At 39.1% G+C, this 19,069-nt stretch overlaps 1 protein-coding gene across 1 annotated transcript in view; it reads left to right on the forward strand.

The window, feature by feature from the left end:
• The window catches only part of IQGAP3 (IQ motif containing GTPase activating protein 3), a 58,125-nt gene extending 50,497 nt beyond the window's left edge, over positions 1–7,628 (forward strand). Inside the window, exons 31-37 of the mRNA XM_051993784.1 lie at positions 814–940; positions 1,655–1,742; positions 2,609–2,821; positions 3,478–3,644; positions 4,009–4,110; positions 4,705–4,813; positions 5,804–7,628. Coding sequence (XP_051849744.1) covers positions 814–940; positions 1,655–1,742; positions 2,609–2,821; positions 3,478–3,644; positions 4,009–4,110; positions 4,705–4,813; positions 5,804–5,917 — 920 coding nt within the window. The 3' untranslated portion in view covers positions 5,918–7,628. The remainder of the gene's footprint in view (positions 1–813; positions 941–1,654; positions 1,743–2,608; positions 2,822–3,477; positions 3,645–4,008; positions 4,111–4,704; positions 4,814–5,803) is intronic.
• The last annotated feature ends 11,441 nt before the right edge of the window (positions 7,629–19,069 follow it).

Raw genomic sequence — 19,069 nt, forward strand, 5'->3', positions numbered from 1 at the left:
AAAAGCACTTAGTGGATATTTGCTTTTTTTTTTTTTTTTTTTTTTGGGGGGGGGGGTCATTGCAGAAGAAGAAACCACTCTACAATTATAGGTAGAAGGCTTAGTGTTCTGTTGTGTTTTAGTCTTACATCTCATTTTTATTGATATTTTGCCTTTAATTTTTATTTCTATATATATTACCCAACCACTGGACCAATCCCTTGCCATAAAAACTTTAAAAAAGAAAGGATTAGGGAAACTCAAACAATACAACAGTCATGCCTGATAGTAAGTACTGCAGTTCGAACCTCTACAGAAAAGGAGTAGCATTTTCCCAACTCAGATCTGTGTTCACATCTTGCTCTGATTCTTACTTAATGTGTGATCTTAGGCACATCATTGCTGTGAATCTTTATTTCCTCATGTGTAAAGTAAAAATAATAATGTTTGTTCATGTGCCTTACCTTACAAGAGTAAGGCAAACCCTTTGCAAATCTTAGATCACCAGAGATGTCAGTGTACTTATTTACACTTTGTCCTCCCAGGAAAGGAACAACCGCATGAACATGGACAGATCAAAGACAGAATGAGAGTGGAAATCAGTTTTGTAAAACAGGCCCCGACTCCTCCTTTATCTTTTCCATATTTTGCTATTTCAGGTGGGAAATGACAAAAAGAGGCCAGAACAAATCCTCCCTACCCTTTGGCTCTTCGAAGTCTTCCCAGAGGGAGTGGACTTCCAGTAGTTAGAGGAAAAGAGGGAGATTCAGAGGGACTGAAAGGAAACCCAAGAATACTCTGTGTCCCTGACTCCCTATCCTGTCCCTTTTCTAGGTGAGAATCTAGCTTCAGATGGAAACCAGGACATGAGCCAGTTTGAAATATCTCTGACACTCACCAACAAATTTGAGGGACTCGAGACTGACCCTGAAGACACTAATGTCAAGAGCCTCTTGCTAAGGTGAGCAGTACCCAGGTCATCCCCACTGCCCCTCAGACAGGTGACACCCTAACTTGGTTATTCAACTGCCTTTCCATGTCGACTCACTTATGAGAATGTTCAGTTTCTGCTACATTGGTTTCTTGTTCTCATTCAATCATTGAACTAAAGAATAGAGCCTCCCCTTCCCCTCTGTTCTCTGTAGTTGAAGCTTGAGGGGATGAGATTTTTTAAAGATAGTTGGGAGATAATAGTAAAGAGTGAGCTGAAAAGCTTCTCTGTCACCTTAATATAAAAAAGACTTAGAGATCAAGCTTATTAAATAGTTTCCCTATTGTAAATAGGGAATTGTAAATAGAGCTGTCCAAAAATGAATAGGCTAGCTGCCTAATTCTGGAGGTCGCTGAATGAAAGCCAGATGATCACTTGTCAAGAATGTTGTGAAGGGGGTGTCTATCTGGGTGTAGAATGGACTTTGACACTTTTAAAGCTGCTTCCAATTCTAAGGTTCTGTGATTCTGTCATAGGGATCTCTGGGACAGGCCATGTGAAGGGACTGATGGAGGAGGGATTTTTTTTTAATGTTCAATCTTATGTATTTACTGCCTCTTTGCCCCATGATGCCAATGATTGAATCTCCTATCCTCCACCAAACACCCCTGAGGCAGAGCAATGACCCTGTACTGCCCCCTTTTCCCCTCACATCAAGGGGATCCATCCCATTCTCCTCCACAGCACCAAGCAGATGTTGGTTGATATCATCCAGTTCCAGGCAGGAGATTCCCTTCAGGACATCCTGTCTCTCTTACCATCAGGAGAACAGGTGAGGTTGAGCTGGGGGTAGGTGGGGAGGCATCTCAGTCCTTGATCTGTACCCCATCCTCACCTGATTACCCAGAGTCTGGAGGGAAAAGCAATGGAAGAAGGGGTTCTGCCCCACCTCTGCTGGATGAGAGAAAGCACATGCTATAGGACAAATGCTCTCAGTACTGGATGGATAGAAGGAGGAATAGTCACATGGCTCAATGGATAGAACTCTGAGTCTGGAGTCAAGAGGACCTGAGTTTAAATGTGGCCTTAGACATTCACTAGCTGCGTGATTAATCCACTGGAGAAGGAAATGGCAAACCACTCTAGTATCTTTGCCAAGAAAAGTTCATTGAGAGTATTAGCGTGCTAGGGTTCACAGGGTCATGAAGAGTCCCCTGTACTTTTACCATCTTAGTCATGTTTCTCCCTAATGTATTGATGAGTTGTTTTCCATCCTGTCTGACCCCATTTTAGGGTTTTCTTGACAAAGAAAACCAGCTCATTATACAGATGAGGAAACTGAGGCAAACATGGTGAAATGACTTGTCCCAAATTTGAACTCAGGAAGATGAGACTTTCTGATTCCATGCCCAGTGCTTTATCCCCTGCATCACCTAGCTGCCCTATAAATGAGGGGAAAGGAAGGTCCATATAGCTTAATCTACCTTTCCAAAGATCGATAGCAAAAAAAAAGGGATGCGGGTCCCTAATCTGGCTTCCACAATAGAAATTGGATCTTGGATCTTCTATCTTTTTCTTCTTACCTCTGAAGTCAAGATGCCCCACCCAGCAGTCTCCTTTCCTTCTTCTCCAGGGCTGCCCTGGCAGGAGGAATAGTGGTGGATGATGTAGGAATCTTGTGTCTCTCCTCTTCTTCAGGAAACTGCTCATCACATACTAATGTCCCGTCGCCAAGCCTTTGAGACCCAGATCCCAGAGCCACTGAAACGTCGTCGATCGCTGGCTGCTCAATCCCTCCTGTCAATAAGAGAAAAGCAACGAAGAATCCTGAAGAACCTTCGCCACCTTGAGAGTTTGGGAATTGTGACTTCTGCGGATGGCTATCAGGGACTGGTGGATGAGATAGCCCAGGTAGCTGACCCATTGCCATATCCGGTTCTGCACCTTTACCTGGCACCAAAAACCAAGACTGTCCCACTTTTCTGGGAACCTGAAGACCCCCAAAACTGGTCTTTTTAGGAAAAGATACTTAAACTGTCTTGAGGAGGAAAGCTATTAAAATATCTCCTTTTCTCCTGGGAGGGTAGAAACTTCAAAACAATCCTCTTCTGAATGGGGGTCGAGGAGATGTACTTCAAATCATCCTTTATATAAAAAGGAAAAGAGAATTGAAATCATACTTCTCTTCCTGTCTTGGGGATACCTTTGAAACTTCTTACTCCTTATTCCTTTATTCCACAAATAATTACTGCAGTTTAGAGCCCCGAAGGTGGACTCTAGGGAAGATATCGAGTTTAGGTAAGACAAAGTCCCTTCCCTCATGGGATCTGTTAGGAGAATAATACAGAATCATGGATGGCTGTAATACCATAATGTGTAATAAATTCATTAGAATAGTGCTAGCTCTGCTAGCACTTCCACAAATAGGGAAAGGTTGTTAATACCTGAGCATCTTCAGAATTCCCTTTGAGTAGAAACTAAGATGTGTAGTAGAGAAATCTCTAAAGGCCCCTCTTCTGCTGGGGAGATCGTGACACTGTCCCGCTTTGTTCTCCTCTTTCCTCCAGGACATTCGAAACCAGCGCCGTTACCGACAGAGGAGGAGGGTGGAGCTGGTGAAGCTTCGGGCCACCTTTCAGGGCCTGCAGGCCAAGACAGCCTTCTATGAAGAGCAGGGCGACTATTACAATCAATATATCCGCACCTGCCTGGACAACCTGGCCCACAGCCACAAGTAGGGCACTGGATCCCAGCCTGGCAGAAGGGTCAGGCCATGGCATTATCTTTCCCCACTTTCTCCCCCTCCTTTGGGAATGACCTTTGGGAGGATCAGTCTTTGAGTCCAAATCCTTACCCATCCAAAGGACTTGTTCCCCTCTATCATTCTCCATGGCAACAGTTAACTAAAAGAGCATCTCTCTTTTAAAAATTTTGCTCAGTTATTTAATCCCTAAATGATCCCCAAGATCAAATGGAACATTGCTCGCTGCCAAATAAAGCGGGTTTTTTTTTTTTTAACCTTAGCCAGTAGGGTGTCCTTCTGATAATTGCCCTTCCATCCTTTCACATTCTTGGGTCTTTTTTAAATTTTAAAATAGGAATGACAAAAAGGGGAAGAAGCAGCCATCTCTACGTTACACCGCTGCCCAGCTCTTGGAAAAGGGAGTCTTGGTGGAAATTGAGGACTTGCCCATTACTCAGTAAGTGTAGCATCATGTCAAAAGATAACTTTTCCCTCCCCCTGCCCGTGGGGTGCTCTAGGCTGATAGAGAAGATAGAGCCCCATTCCCAAGGGCAGAAGGATAAGAGCAGAACAACCAGCTAGACTTGGAACTGGTAGATGGAGAGTAATTTCTGTAAAGTAAAATTGAGAGCTATCCCTCTGGGAAGGCTTACAGAAAATAAGCAGAGCTGGAAAGAAAGGGAAGGGTGAGGTTTGCAAAGAATGGGAGCATGTCTCCAGGGAGGGTAGTAGTCTATGTGAAGGATGGAGGAAAAATGGGGAGCATTTTCCCCATTACAGTGCAGAACAGACCAGTTCCAGGGACCCTAGGAAACATGGTGGGAGAGATTTTGAGAATATGGTGAGAAAATGGGGCTAATTGCATGTGGTTAGAATGTTCTTCTAATGGGAAGGGGAGACAAAAGAGGAAGCCAGGGATCTGAGTAATTTTTATCATTGCTCTTGTTCCATCAAGGGGAAGACTGGGACATTCTCCCTCTGTAAATAAGGGAATCAGCTTCTGGAGGGGCAAAGTTGATCACCCTCTTTTTTGTTTCTATATCTCTGACAGTTTTCGAAATGTCATCTTTGACATCATTCCTGGGGAAGAGGCAGGAAAGTTTGAGGTGAATGCCAGGTTCATGGGCGTGGACATGGAGAGATTTCAAGTTCACTATCAGGTGAGTAACTTGTCTCTGAAATCCTGATTAAAGAGAGAAAAAAGGGACACAGGATGCTTCATCTGGTTTGATACATAGAAGGGGAGACAGGAAGGGGACGACCTAAAGCTTGAGAGACAATGTTAGCTCTTCCTGGGCTGGGGGGCCAGAGGAATCCTTCCCCCTAGGAGGGCTTGACCAGCAACACAATGGGATTCTAATTGGTTCCTTCCGTGATCCCTACTCTGCTTTGTAGTCTCACTGCCGAGATGAACTTGGTCTGTGTAGAACCCCATTCTCCCCCAGGGAGAATGCTCCTGGAATTATTAGTAGAGAAAATAAGATTAACTCAACTCCTTCCTCCTTCTTTTCTGTTAACTCCACTGCACATACCCTGACTCGTGGTAGCATCTACAAAAAGGAGAATCCTGACTCAGTGCAGACCCCAAATCATATAGGCTACTATCAGATCAGTAGTTTACACTGATGTAGCACTTTCCCCACATCCTTCTAAACGATCCAGAATCAGCAAGCATTTATTAAGCTCTCACTGTGCCAGATATCATGCTAAAGTGCTGGGAATATGCAACAGAAGGCATAAGCAATCCCTGTCTTCAAGGATTTTACAGTGTAATGGGGAAACAAGCAAAGAATGGTATACACAGGGGTAGAAGGCAGTCTCAGGAAATGGGCCCGAAACAAAGTGATTATTTATCTACCACCGTACACCTAAGGCATGTCAGAGGCAGAAGGAGGAAAAGTTTAGATGGAGTGAAGATGACAAGGAGGAAGGAAGCTGACACTTAAACCGGGCTTTAAGGTTTGCAAAGCAGTGTGCTACTTGAGCTTCCCAACAACCTTATGAGTAGAAGGAGGAATAAAGGCATTATTATCCCCATTTATCAGATGAAGAAACTGAGGCTCAGAGAAACCATGATCTGCTTATAGTCACGGGGGTGTCTCGGAGGTAGGATTCAAAAAGGTCCTCAACAGTCTTTCTCCCTTCCCCAGGATCTCCTCCAACTCCAGTATGAAGGTGTGGCCGTGATGAAACTCTTCAACAAAGCCAAAATCAACGTGAACCTCCTCATCTTTCTTCTCAATAAGAAGTTATTCCTGAAATGATGGGTGGGGGGAGAAACACGAAACATCTCTTTACCCCATTCCAGCTGTTTTAATCAAACATGTGGCAACTAAAGCACTGAACTGCAAAGACCCCAACACCTGGCATCCTTGGCTGACTCATTGTCTCCCCTCAATAGGAGCTGGCACTCTGGGGAAGGGGTTTAGGGACAAGAGGAGGCTGCTTTCTGCTTCTTCCATTCCTCCTGTATTCCAGAATCAGAGAGAACCTCATAGAGGTGGGAAGGAAATGCAGCTCATTACTACAACCCAGGCTTGCATGCTTACACACACACACACACACGCACACAGGCACACACACACAGACACACACACGGTACTCTAGCTTCTGACCAAAGAACCTCCCTCACTGGGGAGCTCGCCACCTTCCAAAGGCTGCCCATTTACATCAAACCTAAATTTGCCCCTCCATGCTTTCTACCCAAGTAGAACAAGAGTAACCAGTCTTCCATGGCCCAACCCAGATTGCCGTCAGCATATGTGGTGCTATGGTCCTGAGACCCCTCACAATCCTGGTCACCCCATCCTCGGACACAACTCCAGCCTGAGCGCAGTCCTGGACTCCTGATGTGTCGTGACCATGGCAGAGGACGGCAGGACTACACCTTCCAGGACAAGACGCCTCTGCTGGCCAGAGCGCGACCTACAGAAAGAGGAATCCAGTGATTGCTGATTTAAGTCCTTTGCTGCTGATTCTTCCCACTCTAGGATCATGTATTTTGGACTGATGGGAGACCAGAGAGAGGTTAAAGTTCTGGTGGTTGACTTTTAGTAGTATTGCAAGTAAAGTCCCTGGCCCCTAGTTAGAGATTTAGAACTAGGCCATATCTTAGAGATCATACAGCTCAATCCCATAATTTTACTGATGAAGAATGAGGCCCGGAGATAAAATGGCTTGTGATGGTCATACAGTAAGTGGCAAAGCCTGATCTGAACCCAGGCAAGATGATTATAGATCAAGAATGCCCAAATCTAGTGTCTCCAATTTTGGGGAAGGCTCACCAGCAACTGAAGTGCTTCTCCATTTTAAACTATTTTTTCATAAAATTCTAATCAACATTTATTAAGCACCTTCCATGTGCCAGGCACTGTGCTAAGACTACAAATAGAAGCAAAAGATTAAGGGCCCTGCCCTCATGATGCTTACTATCTAATGGGTTAAAAAAGGAGAGGCAATGTAGAATTCCTAATCTCATTCCTCCTCCAATCTGCCCTTATTAAAAGTTACTTTCTTCTTGGGTCAATAATTTATTTCCCTATCACCATTACTCAGAATGACTGTAAATTCCTAGCCCTCGTGTTCATTGTCTTCCATATATTTGAGCTTACCTACATGTGGGCCAAAAGGATTCTTTTATTCAAAATTGCCTTATATCTATCCTAGTTATAAAACAAAATATCCTCTTTATATTTAAAAATCATTTGGAGCAATAGGGTTCTCTCTTGTATTTAAACATGTTATATTCAATTCAATATAGTGTATGTGGTTTCCCTTTTCTCCTTCTTTTCTCTTGATTATTACTCCCTCTTTCTAGATCTTTGTTCTGTTCTGCGATTTATCCACGTGGACTCTCCCGGTCTGTTGGCCTGTCACTATATTTCTAATAGTCCATCTCTTCTCACTTTATCCCATCTAATTTCTGTACTATTACCCTTCTGGCTTTGTTTTGAATAAAACCTGCTATTGTAACTACATCTGTTGTCATTAATTCCTCCCTCACTTTGGAGTCACCCATCCGTCTCCCCTTAAGCCAACCTACATCCAGCTTGCAGGTTATCCATCCTCTTCCCAGATTGCCAGGAATAATCCCCCCCCTCCCCATTCCCACTCCCCAGTTTCTGTTGAGTTTTACAGATGAGGAACCTGAGGCAGAGTTAAGTAACTTGCCCAGAGTCACACAGCCAGAAAATGCCTGAGGCCACATTTGAATCAAGCTCTTTCTGACTCCAAGATTAGCATTTTATCCATTGTGCCACCTGCTTTTATATAGGTCTTTGTCTCTCTGGTGGAATATAAACTTCTGAATGCTGCATGTATATCCCCAGAGTCTAGCACACAAGAATTGAAGCTTAACATTTGTTGATTAGTGTCAACTTGGTCCCTTCCTAGAGCTTATGGCCTGCACAGATTGGGAGTGATGGACCTGAAAAGGGAGTTTATCTCAGGAAGGTTTCTAGGATGGAAAATGGAAAAGTAGAATTGTCCGCTGCCACATCCTCCAGGCCCAGTGTGCTATGGGCACAAACTAGGTCTACACATAAGGTTTATTAGGGCAGCTAGAGGGTACAATAGATAAAGCTGCTGGTCTGGAGCCAAGTCACTTAACCCCAATTACTTCTCAAGACAAAGAAAGCTATTGCAACAGTTGGTGGTGGGGAAGGATAAGAAGGGGTATGAGGTCTTATTCTAGAAATATTGGTGAGATAGAATAGCTGGGTGGTGCAGAGGATAAAGCACTGGTCCTGGAGTCAGACTCATCTCCCTGAGTTCAAATCTATCTTCAGGTACTTAACTAGCTGAATAAGACAAGTCCCTTAACCCTGTTTGCCTCAGTTTCCTCATCTGAAAATTCGCTAGAGAAGAAATGGCAGATGACTCCTGTACCTTTGGCTGGAAAATCCCAAAAGGGATAATGAAGAATCAGACATGACTGAACAGCAACAAGAAGAGTGGATATGGCGGGGGGGGGGGGTAGGGAAGAGGTGGAAATGGGGAGAAGCTGAAAAATCCCATAGTTTTGAACATGGAAGAGTGGGTGCCACTGAACAAAAATGAAGTGAAGTCACAACCATTTTGGAAGGAAGGATGATGAATTCAGTCTTGAACTTGTTTAATTTGACATACCAATGAGACATCCATATTGACATGCTTTTGCCCTTGCATAATTTTGTGTTCTATATTTTTCTCCTTCCTTCTTCCCTCTTCTCGACAACAAATAATCCAACATAGGTTAAACATGAGCAGTTCTTAAAAACATTATTTTCAACCTTAATTTCTGATTTTCTGGCTCTGCTCCCTGAGCTTCCCCTCTAGCTACCTTCTCACCATGAAACGCCTCTAACTGATGCATTCCTGCTTAGAACTTCCCAGTTCTCTCCTGGATCTGATCCTGACTTTGTCCCCACCAGGTAACATCCCTCTCCACTTAAAATGAAACCTCTTTGAGGGTAAGGAGTTTGTTTTTTGCTCATATTTTCATTTCCAGTGTTTAGAAGTATTTATGGCAGTAGTAGTAAACAATGGATGCTTTATCTATCTGACTTTGGCACTCCCTCACTCAGTAAATTCCAGTGACTCCCTGTTACTTCAGGGCCAAACATAATGTTTGACTTTTAAAGCCCATTACAATGTGAAAAACCTACCTCTCCATGACTTCAAGTATTTTATAGTTTATCCAGAACAGGCCATCTTAGTGTACCTCAGAAATTATATTCCCATCTCTCTTCTGGCTCCTTTTCACTGACTCCCTCTTCACCTCAGCCTCTTGGAACTTTGAGTTTCCTTTTAAACTTATTTCCTTAGATACTTTCTATGAAAAATATTTCCTACCCCTTCCCCTTATATATGATTTATATATAAAAATAAATAAGGGATTTTAAATTAATATTCATTATTTTTAATATTATATTCCTTTAAATTTTTTAGTTCCTATGCCCAAAAGGCTATAAAATCATCCATACTCTTTGACCTAGCAATACTATACTACTAGGTTTGTATTCCAAAAGAGATAAAAAACAAAAGAAAAAATCTATATGTACCAAAAATATTTATGGCAGCTCTTTTCAGAGGGCAAAGAATTGGAAATTGAGGAGATCCCCATCAATCAGGGAATGGCTGAATACATTGTGGTATGTAATTATGATAGAATACTATTGAACTATAAGAAATGAGTGAGATGCTTCCAGAAAAACCTGGAAAGCTTTCTATTAGCTGATATAAAATGTGTACAATGTAACAAATAAGATGATCTGTTGTGAATGACATAACTATTTTCAGCAATACAAAGATCCAAGATAATTTTGAAGGACTTATGATAAAAAAAAAAAAAAAATGCTATTTATACCCAGAGAAAGACTGATGGTGTCTGAAAGCATACTTTAAGGGAAAAAAAAAAAAAAAAACTTTTTTTCTTGAAGGATTTTTTTGTCTTTTCTTTCACAGCGTGACTATTATGGAAATATTTTGCATGACTACATATGTATAACCTATATTGAATTGCTTGCATTTTCAAATGCAAAGGGGGTAGGGAGAGTGGAAGAAAAAGAATCTGAAATTCAAAGCTCTAAAAACAAATGTTTAAAAATTGTTTTTCCACTTATCAAACTGTGCATACTTTTTGATGTGTTACTACAGGGCTTATATCCCAAAGAGATACTAAAGAAGGGAAAGGGACCCACATGTGCAAAAATGTTTGTGGCAGCCCTGTTTGTAGTGGCCAGAAACTGGAAACTGAATGATGCCCATCAGTGGGAGAATGGTTGTGAATAAGTTATAATATATGAATGTTATAGAATATTGTTCTGTACGAAATGACCAGCAGGATGAATACAGAGAGGCTTGGAGAGATTTACGTGAACTGATACTAAGTGAAATGAGCAGCACCAGGAGATCAGTATACACTTCAACAATAATATTATATGAGAATCATTTCTGGTGAAGGTGGTTCTCTTCAACAATGAGAGAATACAAATCAATTCCAATTGATCTGTAATAAATAGAACCAGCTACACCCAGAGAAAGAACACTGAAAAATGAATGTGGACTGCTTGTGTTTTTGTTTTTCTTCCCAGGTTATTTTTTACCTTTCTAAATCTGATTTTTCTTGTGCAACAAGAGAACTGTATAAATATGAACACATATATTGTATTTAAGATATACTCTAACATATTTAATATGTATAAGACTGCCTGCCATCTAGGGGAGGGAAGGAAGGGAAAAGTTGGAACTGAAGTGATTGCAAGGGACAATGTTGAAAAGTTACCCATGCATATGCTCTGTCAATAAAAAGCTATAATAAAAAATAAATAAATAAAAACTAGTGATCTATCCACTTCAATATACTGCCTTTCCAGGAAATGGAACCAGAGTACAAGGTCAGTGTGTAGAACCAGTATCAGGATTGACTTAATCCTGACTATAGATACATGGAGTTTTGTATTTACTTTAGTTATAAGTATGATTGATTGCTGTATAGACAGGTGAGGTTAAAAAAAAAAATAAAGACACAATTCCTTTTTTACATGAATTGCTATTAAGCTAGGGTCTTCCATTTTGTACTTGTGCAAGTGATTTACTTATATATTTGACTTGACAACATGTTGTTTGCTCAACCAATTAATTGTTTTCTGTTAAGATATTTTTCTGAATCCTGATTCCATTCATCCAGTGTATCAGCTAGCCTTAGCTCTAGATCATCTGCATACTCAATAAGTGAACCATGTAAATGTCTGAGTCTTCATCTGGGTCCCTGCAAGATTGATTTTTTTTAATTTATTAAAACTTTTCATTTATCCTTAAGCCTATCATTGATACCCTTCTCCACCCTCTCATTTGAGAATCTCAATTGAAAAAATTAGCCAATCACCTAGAACTCCTATTTCTCCCTTTCTCAACTCATGTCCCTCTATTAATTGTTTAATTGTTATCAGAGAAATGTTAACTAGTAAAAGATAGTGGAAAGAACACACTAAATGGGGGTTCATAAGACATGATAATATTAAAAATCAAAACTCTTCAGGGTTACCCTAGAACCTGGAGGAGAGAAGTCGTAACTCCCATGTCAGGAACCAGTCTAACAAAGTGGGAGTTGGAAAAATGAGCCTAGAGTTTTAGATACATATATTTGGTCCTATCCCTTTCTCTTCCAGTTAATTACTCTTATTGCTCTCCCTTCACTCTTTATCTCCATCTCCACCCCCACCTCCCAAACATTAATCCTTCTCTATTCCTTTCCTGCTAACTAAAAATGTGCCCATGTCTCCTCCATTTATTCTAAATTTTTATTTGGAATCTTACTATCTTATTAGTGATTACTATCTTACATCTATCTTACTAAGTGATTATCCTGTATCTCTTTCTTTCTTAAATAACCATTTTATTTTTTCAAATATATGCAAAGATAGCTTTCAACTTATAATGTTCTTTTGTTTCGGTTTCCTTGGGGTCTCTGGGAGACAGCCTTCATTTCAGTTCAGTAATCACCACTCGAGTGTAACCAGGGCTTAAAGTCCAAATCCTTTATTGTCTCTTTCAAAGTCTTGTCTCCTTTCCTAAGGCCTGTTTAGCTTTCTTGGAAGCCTATCTCTCTCCTTGGTTCCGAGAGCTTGAGTTCCCGCCTGCCTTCTCTGGCTTCTGAATCTCCCCGAATTCAAAGGTTTGTGCTTCAGCCTCCAGCCACCACAAAGGTGGAACATGGAATGAATCTGTTTCAGCCTCCGAGAGCTTCTGTGCGCTTGTCTTTTTTGGCCCTGAGAGCTTCTAGCTTATATGCTCTACACTGAGTATAGACCAATCATTATATCACTAGGAAACCATTATTTGTTGTAGGATTAAATCAATGCTAAACTAGATTTAACCATTGTCTCTTCAATTGCACTTAGTACCTTGTTTCAAGTTCTGGCCCATAACAAACATATATTTTTGTAAGATTTTGTGTTCCAAATTTTTCTCCCTCAAACCTTTCCCTCCTTCCCCAGTTGTTTGCTTTCCCTAGCAATCTGATTCTATCTTACTTTCTTTTCTCTGCTAAACTCCCTGAAAAAGTCATCTATATTTGGTGCCTCTCTTTCCTCTCTTTTCACTCTCTTTACAAATCCACTGATTTTATAGGATTAAATGTCAAGTCAAACATATAAGTAAATCAGTGGCACAAGGACAGAATGTAGGACACCTAGCTTAATATGGTTCAACTCAACTTGCTTTCTCCAAAGTCACCTATGTTTCTTTAATTGCTAAACCTAATGGGCTTTTCTCAATCCTAGTCCTTCTTGACTTCTTTGAAACCCCTGATATTGTTTATGATCTTTTCTTAGTGTAAATGTTCTCTCTTAAATGTGTTTTCTTTTGGTTCTCTTGCTACTCATCTGGCCTTCTCTTCTTGGTTTACTTTATTACTGCACCTCCATCCTTATCATGTTCCCTATGAGTGTCCCTCAGTGTTCTGTTCTGAATCTTTCTGTTTTCACTCTATATTATTTGGTTTGGTGATTTCATCTGCTCCCATGAATTCAGTTATAATCAACTCCTAGCTCTAAATACCCAGACATGATCTCTTTTGAGTTCCAATCCACATCTCTATTTACCTGTTAGATATTTCACATTGGGTGTCACAAAGACATCTCAAACCCAACATATACAAAACAATTCATTGTCCTTCCCCCATGCAACTTCCCCTTCTCTGAATTTCCCTACTACTATTTTTCTTTAAATTAATTTTTTTTAATTTTTCAATGAACAAAGATCTATTTTCTCTCATCTCTTCCCTCAACTGAAAAAAAGGAAAAAACTTTTAAAATAAATATTCATAACCAAAAAAAAAAAAATTCCTACATTGGTCATGTCCCAAAAAATATCTCTCCATCTGCATCTCCACCAGTCTGTCAGGAAGTGGGTAGGATGCTACCTTCTTAGTACACTAGAATCATTGTCATTGATTAAAGTTCTTAAGTCTTTCAATGTTTTTTGTCTTTACAGTATTAGCATTATTCTCTAAATTTTTTCAGGTCCTGCTCATTCCTCTCTATATAAGTTCATATAACTCTTCCCATGTTTCTTTGAAATTATCATAATTTCTCACAGCATAATAGTATTCCATTTTATTCATATATCATAATATGTTCAGCCAATTCCTCTATCCATGGGCATCTCCTTAGTTTTCAGTTCTTTGCCAATCACAAAAAAAGAGCTACTATATATGTTTTTGTACATATGGAAACTTCTTTCTTTTCTCTCTTTGGGGTATATACATAGTAGTGGTATCACTGGGTCAAAGAAAATGCACAATTTAGTAACTTTGGAGACATAGGTCCAAATTGTTTCCAGACTGGCTGGGCCAATTCACCAACAAATATACCCCAAAAGTACCTTTTTCCCCACAGTTCCTCCAGCATTTGTTATTTTCCTGTTTTGTCAGCTGTGCTAATACTATAGACATGAGCTGAAACCTCAGTGTTGCTTTAATTTGAATTTCTCTGATAACTTGAATTGAAATCTTTTTTTTATGACTCTTGATAGATGGGACTTTTTTTTAAATCCAAAAGCTGCCTATTAAGAGTGACTCTTATACATTTGAACCAATTTTCTACATATCTTGGAAATGAGACTTTTATCAGAGAACCTTACTTCAAAGATTTCCCCCCCTACTTATCTGCATCCTTTCTAATTTTAATGTGTTAATTTTGTGTGTCTAAACACTTTTCAATTTTATATAATCAAAACAATCCATTTTAACTTATGTGATCTTCTCCATTACTTGTCTAGCCATGAACTCTCCCACTATCTCTATATTCCTTGCTCTTCTTTCACTTTTATTAACATCTTCAGGATTTTTTAAAACACCATCATTTCCCTTAGCATCTTTTCCCTTTTCCTGCCAGAGTGTTATTCCATGCCACACATAATATTTGTAAAGACAAGGGGAAAAAAAGGAAAATAATCAGCAGAATTGATACCTAGAAAAAGTTTGAAAATATGTAAAATCTGCAACACTAATAAGCCTCCCACATCTGCAAAGGAATGGCATTGGAATGCCTTCTCATGTTTCTTTTTTTTTTCATCCAGACTTATTCTTTGTAATTTTGTAAGATTCACTTGATATTTTTTGGGAGTAATTATTCTTTCCACTTATATTATTGTAGCCATTGTGTATATAGTTTCTTAGCTTTGCTTATTTACTTTGCTTCAGTTCATGTAGACCTTTCCATGTTCCTCTATATTCACCATTTCTTTCTCTTTTTTATATAGCTTTTTATTTTCAGGATGTATGCATGGATAAATTTTCAGCATTGACAAATGCAAAACCTTTTGTTACAATTTTTCCCCTCCTTCTCCCCACCCCTTCCCCCATATAGCAGGTTGACCAATACATGTAAAATTTGTTAAAGTATATGTTAAATACAATATATATATATATATATATACATGTCCGTACAGTTATTTTGCTGCACAAAAAGAATCAGACTTTGAAATAGTGTACAATTAACCTGTGAGGGAAATCAAAAGTGCAGGCGGACAAAAATAGAGGGATTGGAAATTCTATGTAGTGGTTTATAGTCATCTTCCAGAGTTCTTTTGCTGGATGTAGCTGGTTCAATTCCTTACTGCTCTATTGGAACTGATTTGGTTCATCTCATTGTTGAAGAGAGCCATGTCCATCAGAATTGATCATCATATAGTATTGTTGTTGAAGTGTATAATAATCTCCTGGTCCTGCTCATTTCACTCAGCATCAGTTGCTATAAGTCACTCCAGGCCTTTCTGAAATCATCCTATTGGTCATTTCTTACAGAACAGTAATATTCCATAACATTCATATGCCACAATTTATTCAGCCATTCTCCAACTGATGGGCATCCACTCAGCTTTCAGTTTCTGGCCACTACAAAGAGAGTTGCCACAAACATTTTGGCACATACAGGTCTCTTTCCCTTCTTTAAGATTTCTTTGGAATATAAGTCCAATAGTAACACTGCTGGATCAAAAGGTATGCACAGTTTGATAACTTTTTGAGCATAGTTCCAAATCGCTCTCCAGAATGGCTGGATGTGTTCACCAACAATGTGTCAGTTATATTCACCATTTCTTATGGCATAATAATATTCCATCACATTCATGTGCCACAATTTGTTTAGCTATTATCCAATTAATGAGCAGATACTTTATTTCTGATTTTTTTTTTGCCTTCACAAAACATTCTACCATAAATATTTTGGTGTATATGAAAACTGTCTTCTTATCAATAGCCTCTTGGGGTTTAAGCCTAGTAGTAGAATCTTTGGGTTGAAGGTGTGGACAATTTAGTTAATTGACATAATTTCAAATTGCTTTTCCTAATGATTCATAGCTCCACCAACAATGTACTAATCTACCTTGTTTTTTATTTGTTTATGATGTCACTCTTTATGGCTAAGTTATGTAACCATTTGAAGACTTCCCTATTACTATTGAAGTTACTGTATCCTCCTAGTCTCTCAAGTTCAAAATTCTGACATCCTACTTGATTCTTCACTCTCTCTCACTCTATCTAATCAATTGCTAAATTTTGTTGTTTCTTCCTTCAAAATAACCTTCTTATATTTCCCTTTTTCTTCACTTACACAACCACACCCTATATTTGTCCCACATGGCTTTTTTTCCCTAAATTAATGGCCTTCTAATTGGTCTGCCTGCATTGTTTTTCCCTACTTCAATCCATCTTCCACATATTTTCCTAGAGCATAAGTTGGACCATGTCACTGCCCGGCTAAGTATATTATTAAATGCCTATTTCCTCTAGGATCAAATGTGAAATCTTCTTTTGGCATTTAAGAGTCTTCATAACCTAGTTCCAAGTCTTCTTACACTTACTCCCTTCTACATTCTATTCTTTCACATGACTTTCCATTTCTAGAATGGCACTATCACTTTGAGAAGGGAAAAAATCACTTCTAACTCAGGGGTGTGAAGCCACTAGCTTTGGGTCTTAAGCCCCATTGCTTCCTGCAAAATGAGTGCCTGGGAATGGCCACTGTTGACTATTTTCTAAACATCTTTAATCACTGAGACCTACCTGGAAACAGCTTTTTCTTTCTCCCAACATCCCAGCTAGTTCTGATTTCTGGATTCACATGTGGATCCTTCATACTTTATGCTACTGCTGCTCCCATAACAAGTCTTATTTTTCTTATCTTTCCTTTCTAGCATCTGTCTCTATATACTCCAGAACAGAAAGAGTAGGTTTCCTAGGATTTGAGAGAATATTCAAATCTAGAAAGGATTCTTTAAGGTAATATATTTAGAAATGCTATTAAAGTAAGCTATCCAGTTCAAGGCTAGCAAGCTTACTTACCTCTCAAATCATTCTCTAGAGTTAAAAGGTTATTATTCATATCCTTTGATTCAAAGATTTCACTAATAGGTAGTAATATACTCCAAGGAAGTTGTTAATATTGTGAAAGTTACCATTTCTAATACAACATTGAAAAGTGATGGTGAAGAAGTTGCTAATATCAAGAAAAGTAAAACTCTTATAGATACAGAAATATTCAGAAAAATCCCTCATTGGGATTAACAACAAACAGCTAGGAAAAAAAACATGTGCCCAAGAACTATTTGACAACAAAGTGAGGCATATGCATGTAACAGAATATCATTGCATCATCAAAAATGTTAACTATAAAAAGAAATTCAGAGAAATATGGGCAAGACAAAAGGAAAAGATGCATTGTGAAAAAAATCAAACTGGGAGAACAAGACACATATAAGAGCTGCAACAGAAGTCAGTTGTTGATTGTTGACAAAAAAAAACAAAAAACAAAAAACAAAAAAAAAAACCTGTGGTCAGTTACAATATCAATATCAGTACTCTTTAGAATCCAATGCTAGGACTAATAGGGAACCACAGAACTGGAAAAGTTAGTGCTAAAAACACACACACACACACAAACAACAACAACAACAAAACCATGAAAAACCAAGAGACCCTATTATTTAGAGGGTTAAAAGAAAGGCTCAAAACAGAACACTTAACTGGAGATACCCAAAGGACCTGAAGATACCCAGAGATAGCCTGGGAAGGCTAAAACAGCCCAGTGCACCCTCACCATGATACCTCCAAATCTAAAATGAGAAGAACAGGGGGAGGGATACAGTTAGGTATTTACCAGGAGCTTCTGTCATGATGGTCTTCTGGTCTTAGCAAATCCACAAAAGTCTCTAGGACATGCACCCTAGATTTCCAGAGAGCAGATTTCAAAGACTTCAGTGTAAGAATGGATAGAATCCCATAGACTAAAATTCAACAAAGGAGGGCATCCAATGAAAAAATGGGAAAGTGTCAACAATGAAATTGTGAGAATTTTCAAAAGATTCTAATGAAATTATGATTTCATTTATCTGTATGCTACCTTCTGTGATCCAGATAATGAGCCAACCCTGCCTCCTTATCTACTCTGTATAACTGGAGAAAGGCGGGAAAACAAATTGATACTCTCTCATCAATTCACCAAAGAGGGTCTATCAACCTGTTGGGGTCCTATCTTGCTTTCTTCTATAATAGAGAGAACATTAGTGAAGTTCATGGACTACCTACCTGTCCTCCTTTTCTCTCACTGCATATCTAGCCCACCTTTTTTTTTTTTTTAAATCTATTTCCTTAATGACATTTTCTACTCTGACTCTTTTTTTTTTCACAGTTCCTTATTTGCAATTGTATACTGCAGCCTGCTCACACCCACCATGTGACTCATAAGGGCAATAACCCCATTTTGGACTCTTATTTTCATAGGGCAATAATTCCATTTAGGACTCTTATTTTTATGTGACAGACTTGGAGCTGATTAGGTAAGATACAGCAGTATCAATGCAGCTCACATCCAGTCCTAAGCCTACAGAAAAGCAGTTGAACATTTAATTAATTAATTAACCAATGAAAAAATCCTCCTTAAAGGCCTCTGAGAAATCCTTTCTAGTATACCTATGTCAGCTTCCTATCACAACAAACCATTCTGCTGGACCAGAAGAAAATCCTCACTAACCTGGGTTTGGTGTTGATCTAGTTACTTATTTTTTATGTCATAGATTCCTTTGGCAAGCTGGCGAAACCAATTTAATTCTTCACAGAATAACATTTAAAATAAATAAAATACATAAGATAATAAAGGAAACAAAATGTATTAAGCTGCTGTTATGTATATCTATATATGGACATAAATAGTTGCATTAGATAGATAACTGCATTTTAATACAGTTTGGTTCCTATATATTTAAAAGTTCAGGGGGCAGCTAGTAGGTGCAGTGGATAGCTCACCAGCCCTGAAGTCAGGAGGATCTGAGTTCAAATCTGCCCTCAGACACTTAACACTTCCTAGATGTATGATCCTGGGCAAATCACTTAATCCTGATTGCCTCAGCAAAAAAAAATTAAATAAATAAAAACA

Source organism: Antechinus flavipes, chromosome 4 (genome assembly GCF_016432865.1).
Source record: "Antechinus flavipes isolate AdamAnt ecotype Samford, QLD, Australia chromosome 4, AdamAnt_v2, whole genome shotgun sequence".
Taxonomy (NCBI): domain Eukaryota; kingdom Metazoa; phylum Chordata; class Mammalia; order Dasyuromorphia; family Dasyuridae; genus Antechinus; species Antechinus flavipes.